General features: G+C 41.9%; 1 protein-coding gene across 6 annotated transcripts in view; it reads right to left on the bottom strand.

The window, feature by feature from the left end:
• Nucleotides 1-14,157, bottom strand: part of BAZ1A (bromodomain adjacent to zinc finger domain 1A) — a 45,613-nt gene extending 31,456 nt beyond the window's left edge. For 2 of the 6 annotated variants that reach the window (XM_079954315.1, XM_079954317.1), the window contains exons 1-8: nt 13,757-14,154; nt 12,783-12,911; nt 6,320-6,598; nt 4,079-4,222; nt 3,539-3,640; nt 1,892-1,979; nt 940-1,074; nt 392-494 (exon numbers count right to left, since the gene is read on the bottom strand). In XM_079954315.1, coding sequence (XP_079810441.1) covers nt 392-494; nt 940-1,074; nt 1,892-1,979; nt 3,539-3,640; nt 4,079-4,222; nt 6,320-6,598; nt 12,783-12,895 — 964 coding nt within the window. In that variant the 5' untranslated portion in view covers nt 12,896-12,911; nt 13,757-14,154. Of the gene's footprint in view, nt 1-391; nt 495-939; nt 1,075-1,891; nt 1,980-3,538; nt 3,641-4,078; nt 4,223-6,319; nt 6,599-12,782; nt 12,912-13,756 lie in introns of those variants that run through there. The other 4 variants (XM_079954316.1, XM_079954320.1, XM_079954318.1 and 1 more) reach the window with 3 other exon arrangements.
• Nucleotides 14,158-15,492: the final 1,335 nt, after the last annotated feature.

Here is a 15,492-nt window from a genome sequence, read left to right as displayed (position 1 = left end):
AACATAGTGTTGAATTCAGCTAGCACATAAATAAAAGACAATAGTAATACAATAATAGGGGGGGGAATAGTAAAGAGGAAAATCAGCAACTAGTTAAAACATGTAGCATGGCATAAAATTACATAGACTAAAAAGAAAAAGAAAGCCCAGCTAAACAAAGCAGTCATAAGAGTGAAGGGGCTAAATGAACCTGTGGCAAAAAGAGTTCCACAACTGAGGCACAGCTTCAGAAAAGGCCCTCTTTTGAGACAGGACTGCAACAGCTTCTTTCTTTGAAGGGTAATACACTAAAAACTACAGCACTAGTTCTACAGAATCAACAAAAGCCAGCCCATTATGCACGTTTTTCATCTAAAAAAAAAGCTTATTCATCGCGTAAGCTTGTACTTACCCATGGCCCTCATTTCGTCTTTTTCTTTTTGGAGTCTTGCCCTTTCTTTTGCTGCACTGCTTGCATTTCTAGGACTAAGCTGCTCTTTTGCAACAAAATCCTCCTGAAGACAAAAGGAGAAACTCATGAAAGGGCAATAATTGAAAAACCAAAATCTTTTAACAGCTTGATGGAACATATCGCCAAGTTAAAATATATATGATGAATGAATAAAACTAGAAATGTGTTTTATTTTGTGGCAATAGCAAGTTTTGACTACTGTCATTCCAAATGTAAACACCAGTTTAATCCAGCCTCACTGCATATAAGAGGCCAGGTTTTTAAGTCCCACCTGTGCCCATGGACTTTCAGGGCCTTGGTATAGAAATTATTATCTCTCAGAGTATTATATGGCCAACTGTGGAACAATTTTGACTTACCTAAGACAACTAATGGCAAATATGAAAAACACAAGATAGCAAGGTACTTTGCAGTTTTGAATTGCTGTAGGATGCAATCCACTGCTGTTTCTTGTTGAAAAGCAGATTAAAAAGTACTACATTACTTACATGATCATCAGATGCCATCTTTGGAGGTCTCCTTCGCCGTCTGTTTGGAGGACTGAAGACAAAAGTGGGTGGATCATCAGGAAAGAGGTAGGAAAAATTCTGTTCTGCTATCTTGTATTTTGCAACTGATATTGCCTGGTAGAGAAAGATGGGGAAAGATTGTTGAGAAGGCTGCCTGCTCTTGCATGTACACACTGGCTAACAAGCTACTGTTTTAGAGACACCATTAGCCATTATTTCCTAATCAACACCACAGGAATGAGGTATCTGTAGTAAACGGAACACTCTTTAGTAAGCATCACTGAAATAAATTAATCATGAGTGAATTGGGGGTGGAGAATTATCTTCTTTTTCTGTGTCCTTTTAACACAAATGCAACATTGCAATGAAAAATACACCACTATTGTCTCAAATCAGATTCCAATTTACAGTATACGAAACCATAGTAGCATTGCACAATAGTTGGAAAACAAGGGCTAATAAATAAAAGAAGTACTTGCTACTACCACTAGAGACTTTTTTAAAATGAGTTCTTCTCATCTCTAAAGTGTAGTGCCTGAACACCTTGAGGCTGATTCATATAAAAACAGCTTGGGCTCATGCACTCCTAGTGTACTCTCATGCCCTACTGACAGCAGGCTATCCTTTACCTAAAACCTGGGCCAAAAAAGGACAGTATAGTACAGTATATGTAGGTCGGACGACAGTCAAACCATAGTTTACCATTTCATGAAAACTGTAATTATATACTTATTTGATTAAAAAAAAATTCAAGGTGGTTCACAATATTAAAGAACAGCTAAAAACAAACAATAAAGCAATAATTAATGGTGGCATCAAACTACACACACACACAATAACACAGCAACTAAACTGGGTATCAAACTAATTTCACTGCCCATAATATGATCAAAGTACAGTCTTGCTTCAACTTGTTTAATTATTTGATTACCTTAATTTTAACAATGCCATCATATGATTCACAGTGTTGCTTCAAAAAGAGCTTCAGTCTGTCACGAGAAAATAGATGTTTCCTCCGGCTATAGTACAGGACAAAAAGAAAAGGAACATGCATCGATATCAAAGATGATTCCCAACTGAACTGGCACACTAAAATAGTTCCTAAATTTAGTTTTCAAGAGGAAACTATTCTATCAAGTATTTTTTTCAGGAACTACTGTTCCTGGCAATTCTAATTAGGTAATATAAATACCAAATCATTCCTGAAATAGAGTCAAGATTAACCAAGTGCTCTTACGGTACTATAATCCAGAGATTGCCAACCCAGCATCTGCAGGTGCCAGGTTTGTGGTCCTTGTGTATTTTTTTTATTTTTGGTGGGGCGAATGGGAATGTTTTGGAGGGAGTTTTTTCTTTTGTTTTGAATGGCAGACATTACGTTCTAGCCCCCTACGAGCGTAAGTGAAATGTGCATAAATGGGGGGCACCCTGCTGCGCCTCCAGCTCTTGAGGAGACCTTCTCTGGAGTTCAAAGGGGATGTCCTCTTCAGGCTCTAGGGAGGAACTCCTTTTGAGTCAGAGGCTTGAGGCTGCTCAGCTGACCCCACACCAGCTGAGCAGCCTCAACTAGCCTCCAGCGGAAAAGCCCAGCAGCAGCCGCTTTCCAGCGTGTCAGATGTTAGCCAGGAGGCTGAAGAGACTCAGCAAAACCCCACTGCAACTCCAGCACGCAAGGAGACCCTCCCCGGAGCCCATAGAGGATGTCCCCTTCATGCTCTAGGGAGGGTCTCCTTGCAAGCTGGAGGAGCAGAAGGGCCTTGCTGATGCTCTTCGGGTCTCTCCCCCCACTTCTGGGTTTCCAGGGCTGCACATACATGCAGTCACATGTGAACTGAACTGAGCAGATGGGGGGATGCCTGTACATGATCGAGACCTTGGGATGAGAGAATGGGAGATAGGTATGAATGTTTGTGTGAAAGAGAGAGATGTATGTGCTGTGTGTAAGAGAGAGGTGTGTGCTTCTATGTGTGGCCTATGAGAGACGCACTTGGGCAAAGGGAGAGGAAGAGATGTATGTGTCTCTGTGGTCTATATTCGTACGGTGAGTGTGTATGTGTGCAGGGAAAGTAAGTTCAAGGATTACAACCTAGGCTTTAGTTTAGGGTTGGCTTTGGGTCTTTGTGCCTTTAAGAAGAGAAGAGTTTGGATGTGATATCCCACTTTATCACTACCCAAAGGAGTCACAAAGCGGCTAACATTCTCCTTTCCCTTCCTCCCCCACAACAAACACTGTGTGAGGTGAGTGGGACTGAGAGACTTCAAAGAAGTGTGACTAGCCCAAGGTCACCCAGCAGCTGCATGTGGAGGAGCAGAGACGCGAACCCAGTTCTCCAGATTACAAGTCTACCACTCTTAACCACTACACCACACTGGCTCCCAGTGTGTAGCTGGCAGGTACTGAACAGGTTAAGCCTTTTCCACTATGGAAATACAGTTATGGGAAAAGACTCACCCATTCACATTCTGCCTGTCAGACATTTTAGTATGTGTGTAGCCAGTGATTTATTTTTGAGCTATCCACTCAACATTGCTCCTTATATGCATATAGGGCAGTAGGACCATAGCCTTCAGTGCTTACCATATCTGAGATGCTTTCACTGTAACAGATTCATACAATTGTTTCTTAATAGGCTTCACTTTGTACTTGAACAAGGAGGGTTCAGTTATGGCTTTTTCCTTCCTAAAAACAAATTATCAATTAATTTCCTCTCTCTGAACAGAAACATTTCTGTGCACCATTTCAATGAATTAACTCCTTCAAACTACAAGAAATTAATTATGTAGTTAAATGTAATTAAAATGTACAAAACAATCTCACATAAAGAATTGGAATATAATTAGTATTTTTAAAACCAAATGTTTGCCCTAAACAACAACAGGAAAAAATATTTAATCGTATTAATTTTCACACAGACACAGCATTCGAGGCTTATATGCAGACCTGCTCCAACAAATGCACATAACTCAGGTGACATCTCAGATTCTGGAATGTTGTAATTCCATTCCACTATAGGCAAAATGGCTGCATAGAGGTTTTACATTAAGCAACTATTCTAATCCAGTTTTTGTAACCTTTTAAAACTACCCATATTTTCCAGATATAAAACTAATATTTTACCCATTTTGTGCAGAACTGGTATCCAAGTCTGAATCATCACTATCACTAATTACGATAGTGACTCCATCGGAATTGTTAACGTGGCCATTAGCCATTCCATTTTGATGCACTGGTGCTTTAACTTCCAAAATCTTACACTGTAGTCTGAAACAAAGCAAACATAAGAACATACCATTTTTATAGTGCAAAATGATTTACTTACTGAAATATATACCTAAAAGTAGTTTGCAATCCACTATCATTTTATACTAACAGACAGATAAAAAGTGGGAAGAATGTTTCAAGAGCAGAGTCAAAATGTAAACTATGTGCTCGTTCCTTCTAACCCTTGGATAGTCTGTGAACTTAAAATCAGCTTTACTTTATCTATGTTCTTATCACATATCCATGTAGTTCCATAATTTATTATGGGATGCAAACAGAGGTGGGAAGAAAAGCAGTCACTAGTGCTTTTCTGCAACTGCATAAGCGCTAGTGTAAGTTTGTGTGGTGCTATAATAAGTGGGTATTACAGCCATTCTCATGCCTTTTGTAAGCCCCTGCAAAGGCAAAAGTCTTAATTTGTTTTCACTTTCCTTATGCAAAGACTATTTGCATGAAGCAAGACTATCTGCATGAAGAACAGTACTCCAAAATGAAAACCAATGCAAGAGTAGGGAGAATTTCCACATAAGAGTCTTCAGCACATTGCAAGTATGAGAGTACATCTGCTATATACAGTAATACATTTACCCTATTGACAATGTCCTACTACAGCAGTCATATTAAATTATCTGTTTTGGTTTTCAGCATTAATCACAAAGCCTCTTGTTTTATCCAGATAAGAAAACATCTTAAAATGAATGTCTGCTATGTTACTGAGAAACGAGGTATTAAACACAAGAAAGTGGGGAAATAAAAGGTTCTATGTTGTTTGTGTATCTACACTAGCAAAAAAGATTATCCTTTATTACAGTTGATGACCCAAATAAACAAGGATAACATGATTGTTGTCTAATCTCGTCTTAATAATGGCCCATTTGCTTCCTGACACATTGTAAGCCTCCATTTTTTGTGAGCATGTCACCTAATGAAGACAACCATTAAATTGTTCAATGCAAAAGGAAAATATGCAAGTAACACCTCTTGTCGTAGATGTTACACTTACATACATATTGCTATTGCTAAAAAGTACAGGACAGGCCTTGCCAATTGTATAATAGACCAGACTACGTTTAGCATATTAGGATTCACTGCATTAAAACAGCTGTGTTCATTAGTTCAGTTGTTTCAGTTCAGCTGCATTCTGTGTAGACTAACAAGGACATAGGGGATGGGAGGTAAGATGACAGAAAGGGATGAGAGAAGACAGCCTATTAGCTTAGGAGGAGGGGGGGAGAATGTGCCAGCAATGGCTTAGCTTCAACCCATATTATAACAAGCCATAAGCCAAGAACAAACCTTGGTGAGCACTTGAAGACAGAACTTCCATGTTTCGAGGATTAATTTTTGGTTTCATCCAGCATAATTCACAAGTTGATTCCAGTTTGAAATTAATCAGTTGTATACCTGAAGTTCCTGATATCCTACGAATGGCTAGAAGATCAGGGACAAGGTATGGGCTCCTTCTACTCCCCCTTTCCTCATGTGTGAATTTCCCCTTCCCAGTTATGGTTTCATTTAGACATGGGGTAGCATTATAGCTGAATAGCCCCAGTTATCACTAAAACTATGTTTGCTTTCTTAATTATATTTTGAATTAATATTTGAAGTGGGTTTCCAAATTATTTTTAAAAGGAAATTAAGTTAGTGCTGATGCACACATAATGTTTGGGACACAGAGGAGAGGAGGGAGTTCAAATCTGTTACATATTCCAAATTATTTAAACATGGTGAGCATCTCATGCATCTGCATTGAGGCCATTGTTTTTTAAATGACTGAAAACACAGCAAAATAAAACATTATCATGCAGGCAGTGTGCTTTTTATTTATATTTATATCCCACCCATTCTATAAATACAGAATAATGCTTTGTATCTCAGAAACCCTTAATCTGTCAGTCAAAATCTTCCAGATAAGGAAAAAAGGAACTGGGTTGAAGAATCTGATCTAGCTACAAATTTAACCACAGATTCTAGCCGTGTGACCAGCCAAAGCTACTTAAAATTAAGCTGTTCACAAGATAACCCTAGATTTTGTTTTCTTTTTACAAGAGCCATAAATATTTATCCTCAAAACTGGCAAATATAAGAAATACTTACCTTTCACCATTATTCCTAAGTACTGCAACAATTTCACCAACAAAATAACGGTCCTTGATATAAGCAAAGATGTCATCACAAACTTCATGAAGTCGTGAGCGCTGAGTGAGGGTAACTAAGTATAGAACTGGAACAATAAGTGGCTCTGGAAAGTTCTGGAGATTTTGTAGGGCTTTCTTTTCTGATTCTAGTGCTTCCTGATAGGTGAGTCCAGGTTTACCGGTAACAGCACAACTCCACACAAGGCTATTACACAGAATGGTTCGTTCAAAAAAGTCACTGCAACAGAGAAAGTTAAAATAACTGAACATGTCAAATACATGTTTAAGTATAGGCAACCCCCACTTTGAACGGGGATTGCATTCAAGGTCATCGCACGTTCTGTGAAATCACATGTAATTGGAAAAGTCTGCAAACACCCTGCTCTGCCCCGCTCCTGGTTTCAAAACTTCACCTTGAGGCCAACACTTCCATTAAAGCTTCTTTCTCTCGCATATATTGGTCTTCAAAAAGAATACTGTACCTCATTATGCTTTGGGGAGATGTAATCTCATTTGAGTTTAAATAAAATTAATTCCAGAGACTTCCGGGTTAGCGCGATCGGCTAATGGCGGATTCCCTCCGAGCTCCGGAGGGAATCGGCTCTGCTGAAGACGGGTCCTACCGCGCCGGCCACGCGGGGACCCTCATAAACCGCAGGCGCGGAAGCCTGCGGACTTGGTGACTCGGTGGGCACCTTTAAGCGCCCTCCCTGACCCACGAAGAGCCTTTTTAAAGGCTACGGAGAGGGTACGGGGAGCGGCGTGGTGCTGAGAGTAGACCGCTACTTCAGTGGAGCGAAGCCGCGTGCCATGGCCGGACAGCGCTGACTTTTTCCCCAAAATTCGGACTGGAAACAAATAACCCGTGAGTAGAATGGAATTTGGACTTTAAAATCTATATCTTTGAATTCGGTACAACCGGGGGATGTGCTAAAGGGAAGTCCGCACCCCCCTATCTACAAACGATCTAAAGCAAGGATCGGTGGACTAAGGTGGAGAGTACTGTTTTTGGTGTTAGATAAAAAATATTTCCATGAGTTTGACAGAAGAAGTCTTTGTGCTGGAGAGAAAGTGAGGAGTTTTGGAAGCTTTTGTGTAACCCCCCCCCCTCCTGAACCCGGGAGCGTCCTGTGTGTGAGCCGGAGGAAAAAGAACAAGGAGTTTGACAGCTGTCAAAGGAGCTGTCAAACGGGCGGCTAAAATTTAAGAACTTTGTTATTTAATAACTTTCTGAACTAAAAGTGTTGCTTTTGAACTGAGGTGGCTGGAAACAACGTAGTCATAAACAACAAAGTAACGGGCTGTTGGAAAAGGACTATCAAGCAACTGTAATCCCCCTAGGGGGAACTAGAGACATTACAATGGCTGCAGAGGGAAAATTACTGGTAGAGATAGAAAGAATGTTTTTTCTCGTGGGAATCCTGCAAGAGCAGAGTACGGCTATGAACAAAGAACTTATGACCTTGAATTCCAAAACAAACGACTCTGCTGAATGCATAAAGGATTTGCCTGATAAGGAATCTGCAGCTGAACCAGAAAAAACTTTTTTGGAACCGGTGGAGAGAAAAGAAGGAATGGAAAAAGTGCAGGAAAATATCAATCAGAAGCCCATATTGTCAGGAAATAAAGAAGAAGATCTTTGGATTACGAATCTGCGAAAGATGAGAAAGATGAAGGAGGAAGTCCCGGGAGCACTTGGAATATTGGAATTCAAAAGAGTAAAGAAATATGATTGGGACTTCCTCCTTGAGTATGGGAGATCAACTGACTTTTTGCAGCAACTGCTATTAAGTATCTTGGATGGAAGAAAATATGATGTGACTGAGATAGAATTCCTTCGAGACCTGAGGACCAACAAAAAGGGCTACCAACAAAATCGGCAGAGAGAGACTGACAGAGACTTGAAGGCCTCTGATGTGAGGAATCCGGGCTAGGATAACTGCTTGGGAAGGGATGGAAACTGGGGTAGGGAGGGAGGGGAGAACAGAATTTCAAAATTTTATGATTTTTGTATTTGGCCATTATGACATATAATTAACAAAAATACAAAGGGAAAAATTCGTGGAAGGGTAATTAGGTCGACCTTAGAAAAAAAAAGATTTAATGTTTAAAAGAGAATTGGATAAATTAAATTTGGATAAGTAAAAAGGATTAAGTTTAAAAATAACAATAATATGTTAAAGATGGGAGATAAGAACTTGCTGAACTAATTTTTGGAATTGGGATGTATGAAGAGGGGGTGGGGGGGAGTCAGGGAAAGGGGGTAATGAAAGTAAGAGTTTAAAAATATATATGTTTTGTTTTGTTTTTGTTTTTGTTTTATAAAATGTGAAAACCTAATAAAATTTTTATAAAAAAATAAAAATAAAAATAAATAAATAAATAAAATCAATTCCAAACCCAACATGTCTTATGTGGGACACCAATTATGTGGTACAACTGTGACTAAACCTCAGATTTTACCTGATTCATCATAGAATTCTGTTCTTCTCACACCAATCTCCTACTCACTTGCTCAAATGTGAGCTTGATTTGGGAGGCAGGTCTGGAGATGTGGGAGTCACAAGCATTTTTTGTTCATGTGTACTGGTAACGTCCTAAGGTTACCAATTTTACTTTGTCTCCTATATCAGTTTCATTCATTTCATTTTCTTTTCAAAGTGAGCAGAATCCCATCAGAGACACAGGTAAGTATGACCCGAACCCATGGACCCATGATTGCCATGAAGCAATGATATACTGAGCCACTTCCAACAGGGAATGTTGAAGTTCTCAGCAATATCACCCTGGCTATCTTAAATAAGGAGACTGCTTAAGGACTATACACCAACAGAATCCCTATTCTGAACACCCACCATAAAAAAACACATGCTCAAAACTATAATTAAATGAATAATGAAAACTGTAATGTTGAATGAGGCACCTGGGTATGGGAATGGAATCACTATAGCCCACTAGGCCACCTGCTACTGTTTGGAAAAACTGGCAGACAAAAGCTGGGAAAGATTTACATACAGCCAGGTCTTTGTAATATATGCCAGGTCAGCATGCTCATCCAGGATTAAATTCTGGATGGCAGCTGTCTTCCCATTAACTGAACTAGCATTCAGCTGCAAGACTTTCAACCAGGGGGACTGTCAACAAAGCAACCAAGATTCAATTGGTCTAGAGATACTAATAATATGATTATGATTTTAATGATTGGCTGCTGGGCTACAGTCCATTTTATGGGCAACTACTAAAGACGGCACTTTATGGGTTCAGTGAACTTCTTAGGTGGCAAAGAGTTGATGCTACTAAGATGAAAGTTTTGCCACTCTCTTCTAACTGAATAAGGAGTGGAGAAAATGCCAAATCTTCTGGTGCTCCAGAAGTGTTTTATAGTAGTATAAAAATTCCTGAAACTTTAATTTAGCTGAATTTGTGGATATGTTATGTGGATAGTAGGGAATCTTACGACTTCTATTAATTAGTTTTTTAGGCTGCTTTTAGGCAAATACCTGTCCAAAACAGCTTACAATAAAATATACATATATATAAAACTTTAAAAAGCACTACAAGCAAAAATTGAATCAGTCTATCACCTAGCTAATGAGATTCATGCAGGTTTGCAATCACTGTAACAGAAACAGTAACCTGGGAAAGCATGCATGTCCCATGGTTTCCTTGTACCACAGAACATGGTGTCTCTCCAAACCTTACAGCCAGCATCATGTAATAAAACTGTTGGACTTAGCCCAAAATACCTGGCCCGAAACCCTGATTAATCTGGAGTAGCCACTTTATCTCCACCTCATTGAGCTGTTGCACGTATATAATTGCAACACTATATATATGCATACAAATTTGATAAATCAGAAACGCAAGACCAGTTCTTTTGTAACGGTAACTGATGATTCTGCTTCTTTCCACAAGCACGCAGCCAGGGATAACAAACCATGATCCCTGGGTTAAGTATTATGTCCAAACCAGGGCCTATGGATGTTTTACTCAAATAAACCATAGTCAATAAGCCAAGAATGAACCTTGGTGATAGGTTGTAGTTTGATGGGAGCAAAACCACAATCCCCAATTGTGTGGGGATGTGTCTCTTAAATGCATAACTGCAATTTTAGTTTTTTACTCTGTTTTGGTTTTATACTGGTTTTAATCTTTATACTATTTAGCAAGTTGCTTTGGAATACAATTTGTTAAGAAAAGCATTAAGGACAACAATAATAATGACAACATATTGGCTGTGGGAAAGGGAAGATCCCTTTTCTTTGTGTAGCCTATTAGTAAAAAACAAAAACACAAAAAACTGTTTGGCCCACTACAGTTCCACTGTTCATGGAGGAAGAGACTTTCCATTCGCTGTGGCTAACACAGATGAGTGGTTGCCTGCTTGCCCCCCCCCCCCAGAGCACTCATTTGCCTACATGGAATTACCGTACTTGCTACCTCTGACTACCAGATAAACTGTTAAATACAAGAATGCATTAAGAGCATCCTGTATTTTACAAACTTATATATCCTTACCTTACCTAAGTATATCTAAAATCAGTCCAATTATTAAAATAATGTAAGATTTCTTCTCTTGCTGCTACATTTCTAAATGGAATAATTTGATAGGAATTTTCTTGCCCCCAGATCCCTTCTCACATCTCCAACAAATGGGGGTCTAGCAATGGTTTCTTCAATGCTGAGTGAAAGGAACTCTGCACATGCCCTTATGTGTTATCAGTTCCTGGGACAACATTGATAATTTTTATACCCTATTGATATCAGTAGAAGAATTGTGCATAGCTCACCTCTCCAGCTAATTTTTTTTGGACTTCAAAGTGCTCAACTTTGGCTGGATTATACATAAAGTATTGTGAATATAGGGGAAGGATGAAAAACATATTCCAACTTCTTAGCTATCAGAGTTCTGGATGAATACTTTTGTCCTGAAGAACTTTTTCTCCTTCCTAATATTACATTTAATATGTAAAGTTCACATATTCTCTTCATACCTATGCCAATACTTAAGAAAAAGGATAAACTAATGAAGTTTATAAATATATTTTAAATTTAAGCTAACTGAATACTACATGCAATTACTATTCACATCATCTCCTGGGGAAACAGTCCTGTGAAAAGCTATTATAGAAACTGAAGGTTCCTCTAAACTGGGAAATACGTACTGTAATTCTTATTTTCATTAAAATCTCACCCAAAAGTAGCGTTGATGTACTGAGCTCTATTTCATTAACTAACTAGACTAGTACTTTTAGCTAATTAATTAATAGCCTGCCATTACAGAGAATACCTTGTGGACCAACTGTCCTCCTCTTTCATTTTTAAAACCGAACAAGCCAGAGTGAAAGCCACAAAATCAATGGAACTGTTAATGCATGGCAATAAAGCACAATACTGAGATACACAGCTTTAGCTAAACCAGCACATTCAAATGCGTCATCACTTTCCCTTGAATACGCTCAACTATTGTACTTGCCAACGTTAGAAGAACCCTGACAGATACTACGGAAACAGAATTATCACCCCATTTGGAGCTTCAGAAACAGGTGCCGACGAGTCCTACTCGCCCGGGTGGAAGTTTAGGGTACTAAAACGCCTAGCGTGTCGAAAAGAGGGCGAAGGGGGGAGGTTTCAAAAGAGGTTTGAAGGGGGTCGGGAGCTTTTAAACAGATAAAAACCCGACTCAGTTGCACTATGAAAGGAGACGGCAGGAGGGGCTGTCGATGTTTTGAACTCAAACCCAACGGAGGCGCATTTGGGAGCGGGAGGGCGGCTACAGTAGGCGGCGCGTTTATTCCCCGTCCTGCCAGCTGCTGGGAAAACAATAGTGTGCGCGCGGGGCGGTTAGCAGCGCCCGTCCGGAGGCTCCCTTTTCGCGCCGACCCCAAAGCGGGCTCTATAGTACAACGCGGCCGGCCGGCCGGCCGTTGATTTCTGTGAGGCAGTTTCCGCGCTCGGATTCGGACAAACGCGCCAAGTCGCTTCCACAAACCGGAGGCAAATGAGAGCACCTTACGAAAGGCCTAGTGGAAGTGGAAGCCGCTTTGACATGCGGCGGGAGTAGGTCTCGGGATACCAGAAGGACAGGGGCGGCGGGGAGGGACCAGAAACCCCCCCCCCCACCGCTTGCCACAAACTTTTATTCCTCCTCTCTCCCCCCGTCCTGAGGGGAGACACAAGAGCGCGCGCTAAAGGACAGCGGGCAGGACCTGGCTCGACGCCCTCTCCTCCCCTCGTAAGAAGGGTGGTCAGGGGGTTTCCCCGACCTTTCGGAGGGGGATTCCCTCCCCACCCTCTTCTTTTCCCAGGCCAGGTGTCAGCCATTTCCCGCCGCCTCCGCCGCGCTTTCCTGTTCAAATCAGCCCGCCAGAGCCCACGAGGAAAGGGGGGGGGGAGAGAGAGAGAGAGAGAGACAGACTTACTCGTAGTTCCTGAAAATCTCGTTGGTGACCTTGCAGTAGAAGACGCGCTCGTCCGGCCGAAGGTCAGCGGGGGGCTTCTCCCTCACGAAGGGCTTTCGGTGTAACAGTGGCATCGCCCGGGTCCCGTTTCTAAGTGGAGTATATGAGGAGTAGCGCGGGGGGGGGGGGAGAGAGAGAGAGAGAAAGGAGGGCGTCAGGTCGAGGCGAAGAGGAGCGGCGAAAGCAGCAGCAGCAGCAGCCCGAAGACGGTTCCTTTTGTGTGCGTGCGCCTGACACGCCGCTTCCTCGCCTGGGACTGAGCGAGCTCTGTGTGCGCAAGGGAGAGAGCGAGAGCGGATCCTTCCTTTCCTCCCCCGCTTCTCTCTCTCTTTCCCCCCCCCTCCCCTAGGCCGCCTCACAATGGGGCCATGACGCCGAACAGCAGGCGGCGGCGGCAACGACTACTCCCTCCTCCTGCTGCTGCTGCTGCTGCTACTACTACTCCCCCCCCTCCTCCGCCGCCACACAACGTGCTCGACCGACCCGGGGATTCCCCTCCCCCGGTGTCTAAGGCCTCCCTTGGACTCACCGCCTCCCCCCCCCCCGCTCCGCCCACGGGGGTCGCCCTCTGACCGGCCCGGCGCGCTGTTCCGCGCACCTCCTTCCGCTCTCTCCAAAATGCCAAGCAAACAGGGAAGAGAAGGAGGGCAAGTCTTTTTGATCGCTTATCTGCTTTCCCGGCCAGCTTCTGTCGGGACTCTCCTCTCTCCCCGCCCCCCCCTTTCCTCTCTCTTTCTCACACACCCCCCGTCTGATCTGATGTTTAATGAGGGATCCCCTCCAGCTGAGAGGCTGTTAGATGAGCCTTCCCTTCCTGCTGTCAGGATGTACACGAGAGTGCCTCCCCCCCCCGCCTCCCCTGTCTTCCCGGAAAGGTCTGTAAGGCAAATTGACCCTCCTGAGACAGAGGTAAAGGCTGCGCCATCTCCTCCTACCTGATTAGTAACTCGGTTGCCCCTTCCGCCCGGCTGGTATCTGATGCGTCTCCCCTCTTTTATTTCTGCCCCCCACCAACCCCGCTCCTCGGAAGTTTTTGATCTACTACTTCAGCTCTCAATGAGGAAGAGCTGTTGGGAGGAGCTTTCGACTTCTTTCCCCTACATCTTTATTGGCCGATCACCGCCTTTCCAGCTTGTGACACGCAGGAAGACAGAGAGCTACATTATTAATTAATGGTTGAGGCGCTCATCCTCCATTTTTGAATTAGCAGCCCCAAAGCTCAGTGGCGTGTGTCGAGTCTCTTAGAGGCCTAGCCTGGTCATTAGGACTCCTCGTTAACCCTGGTACCCAGGGAGCAGGTTGGATAAGGTTCGTTGGTTTTCTAGTAAAAGATACTTGGAAGCTAAAATAATACGTAATCATTGCATTCTAAGAAGAAAATCAAGTATCTGATACAGAATGTACATGCAGAATGTTGTTTCTGTTCGTGGTTAAACACCATCATGTATTTCTAACAAATTAGGGAATAACCTCAAGCAAGGCCAGGTCCTTAACCTGGGTCACAGGTCACTATTTTTAGGTATACTATACGTCTGGACATATTCAGCCCTCGTAAACGTCTGCAGAAATGTCAAGGAAAATCCAGACATATGGCAGCCTATGTCTGTAGATCTTGTAAAAAAACGACAACTGGACAAAACAAAAAAAAGTTCAAGAACTTGGACCCCCCCCCCAAAAAGCCCATCAACTTCACTTTTAAAAAAAATATAACTTTTGTGTCCGGGTTTTCCACTTTTTGAAATATGGCAAGCCTATTTTGAGCACTGATGTTGGACTTTTTTTTCAGTGTTGTGAGGATTCATCAACTAGCTACATATACACAGATTATTCCATGGCAATTGTTTCATATTCAAATCCACAGTAAATGCTCTCCTATCCCAAGCCATGTTCACAAAGGTTACTTTAACAAGCCCATAATAACACATATATTTCTTACACTGCTTGCACACAGTTTATTGTGAACTTGATGCAGCTCCTGAATGAAAGTTTTTCACAGTGTACTTATCAAAACACCATCCTGTGTCTCCCCCTTGCCTGTTCAATCCAGTTTTACCATTTTGGGTAGGTGGGTGTGACTTACTGGATTTTCCACAGAAACTCTACATCTGAATTAAATGAAGAAATAATGTAAGACAGTACTTGGATGAGAACTATATTGCATGCAGGATCAACCCCAAGTCCCTTATTCATACATGAAAAGTATTAAAATAGGGAAGCAGTAATACACATTGTATTTCCAGAGTTCTTGTTCATAAGATAAGAGTTCTGGTTTTAAAACACACATATCTTAAAAGAATGTCCTCTTATACATAAAGCTAATTGAACATTTAACATTAATTTATACCAACTGAGATCCTAAAGCTGTTTTACCATTTGTCATGTAAATGCAACCATTTTAAAACAAATTGTAACTGCTGGTGTTGATGAGACCACATTACAATGATACTTAAAACTCAGCACTGGCCTTTTAGCTATCAGACCCAATTAATGGTGTACAGATGTACAAAGCCTTGTATGACTCTTGAGCCCGAAAAACCTAAAGGAGTGTCTTCCCACTAACTACCAATCCTGCTTTAAGACTGGTGAGAGAGCCAGTGCGGTGTAGTGGTTAAGAGCTGTAGACTTGTAATCTGGTGAACCGGGTTCATGTCTCCACTCCTCCACATGCAGC

Source organism: Podarcis cretensis (assembly GCF_951804945.1).
Source record: "Podarcis cretensis genome assembly, chromosome: 1".
Lineage (NCBI taxonomy): Eukaryota > Metazoa > Chordata > Lepidosauria > Squamata > Lacertidae > Podarcis > Podarcis cretensis.
Note: the sequence above shows the minus strand (reverse complement) of the source record. Positions and strands in the feature narration are given on the sequence as shown.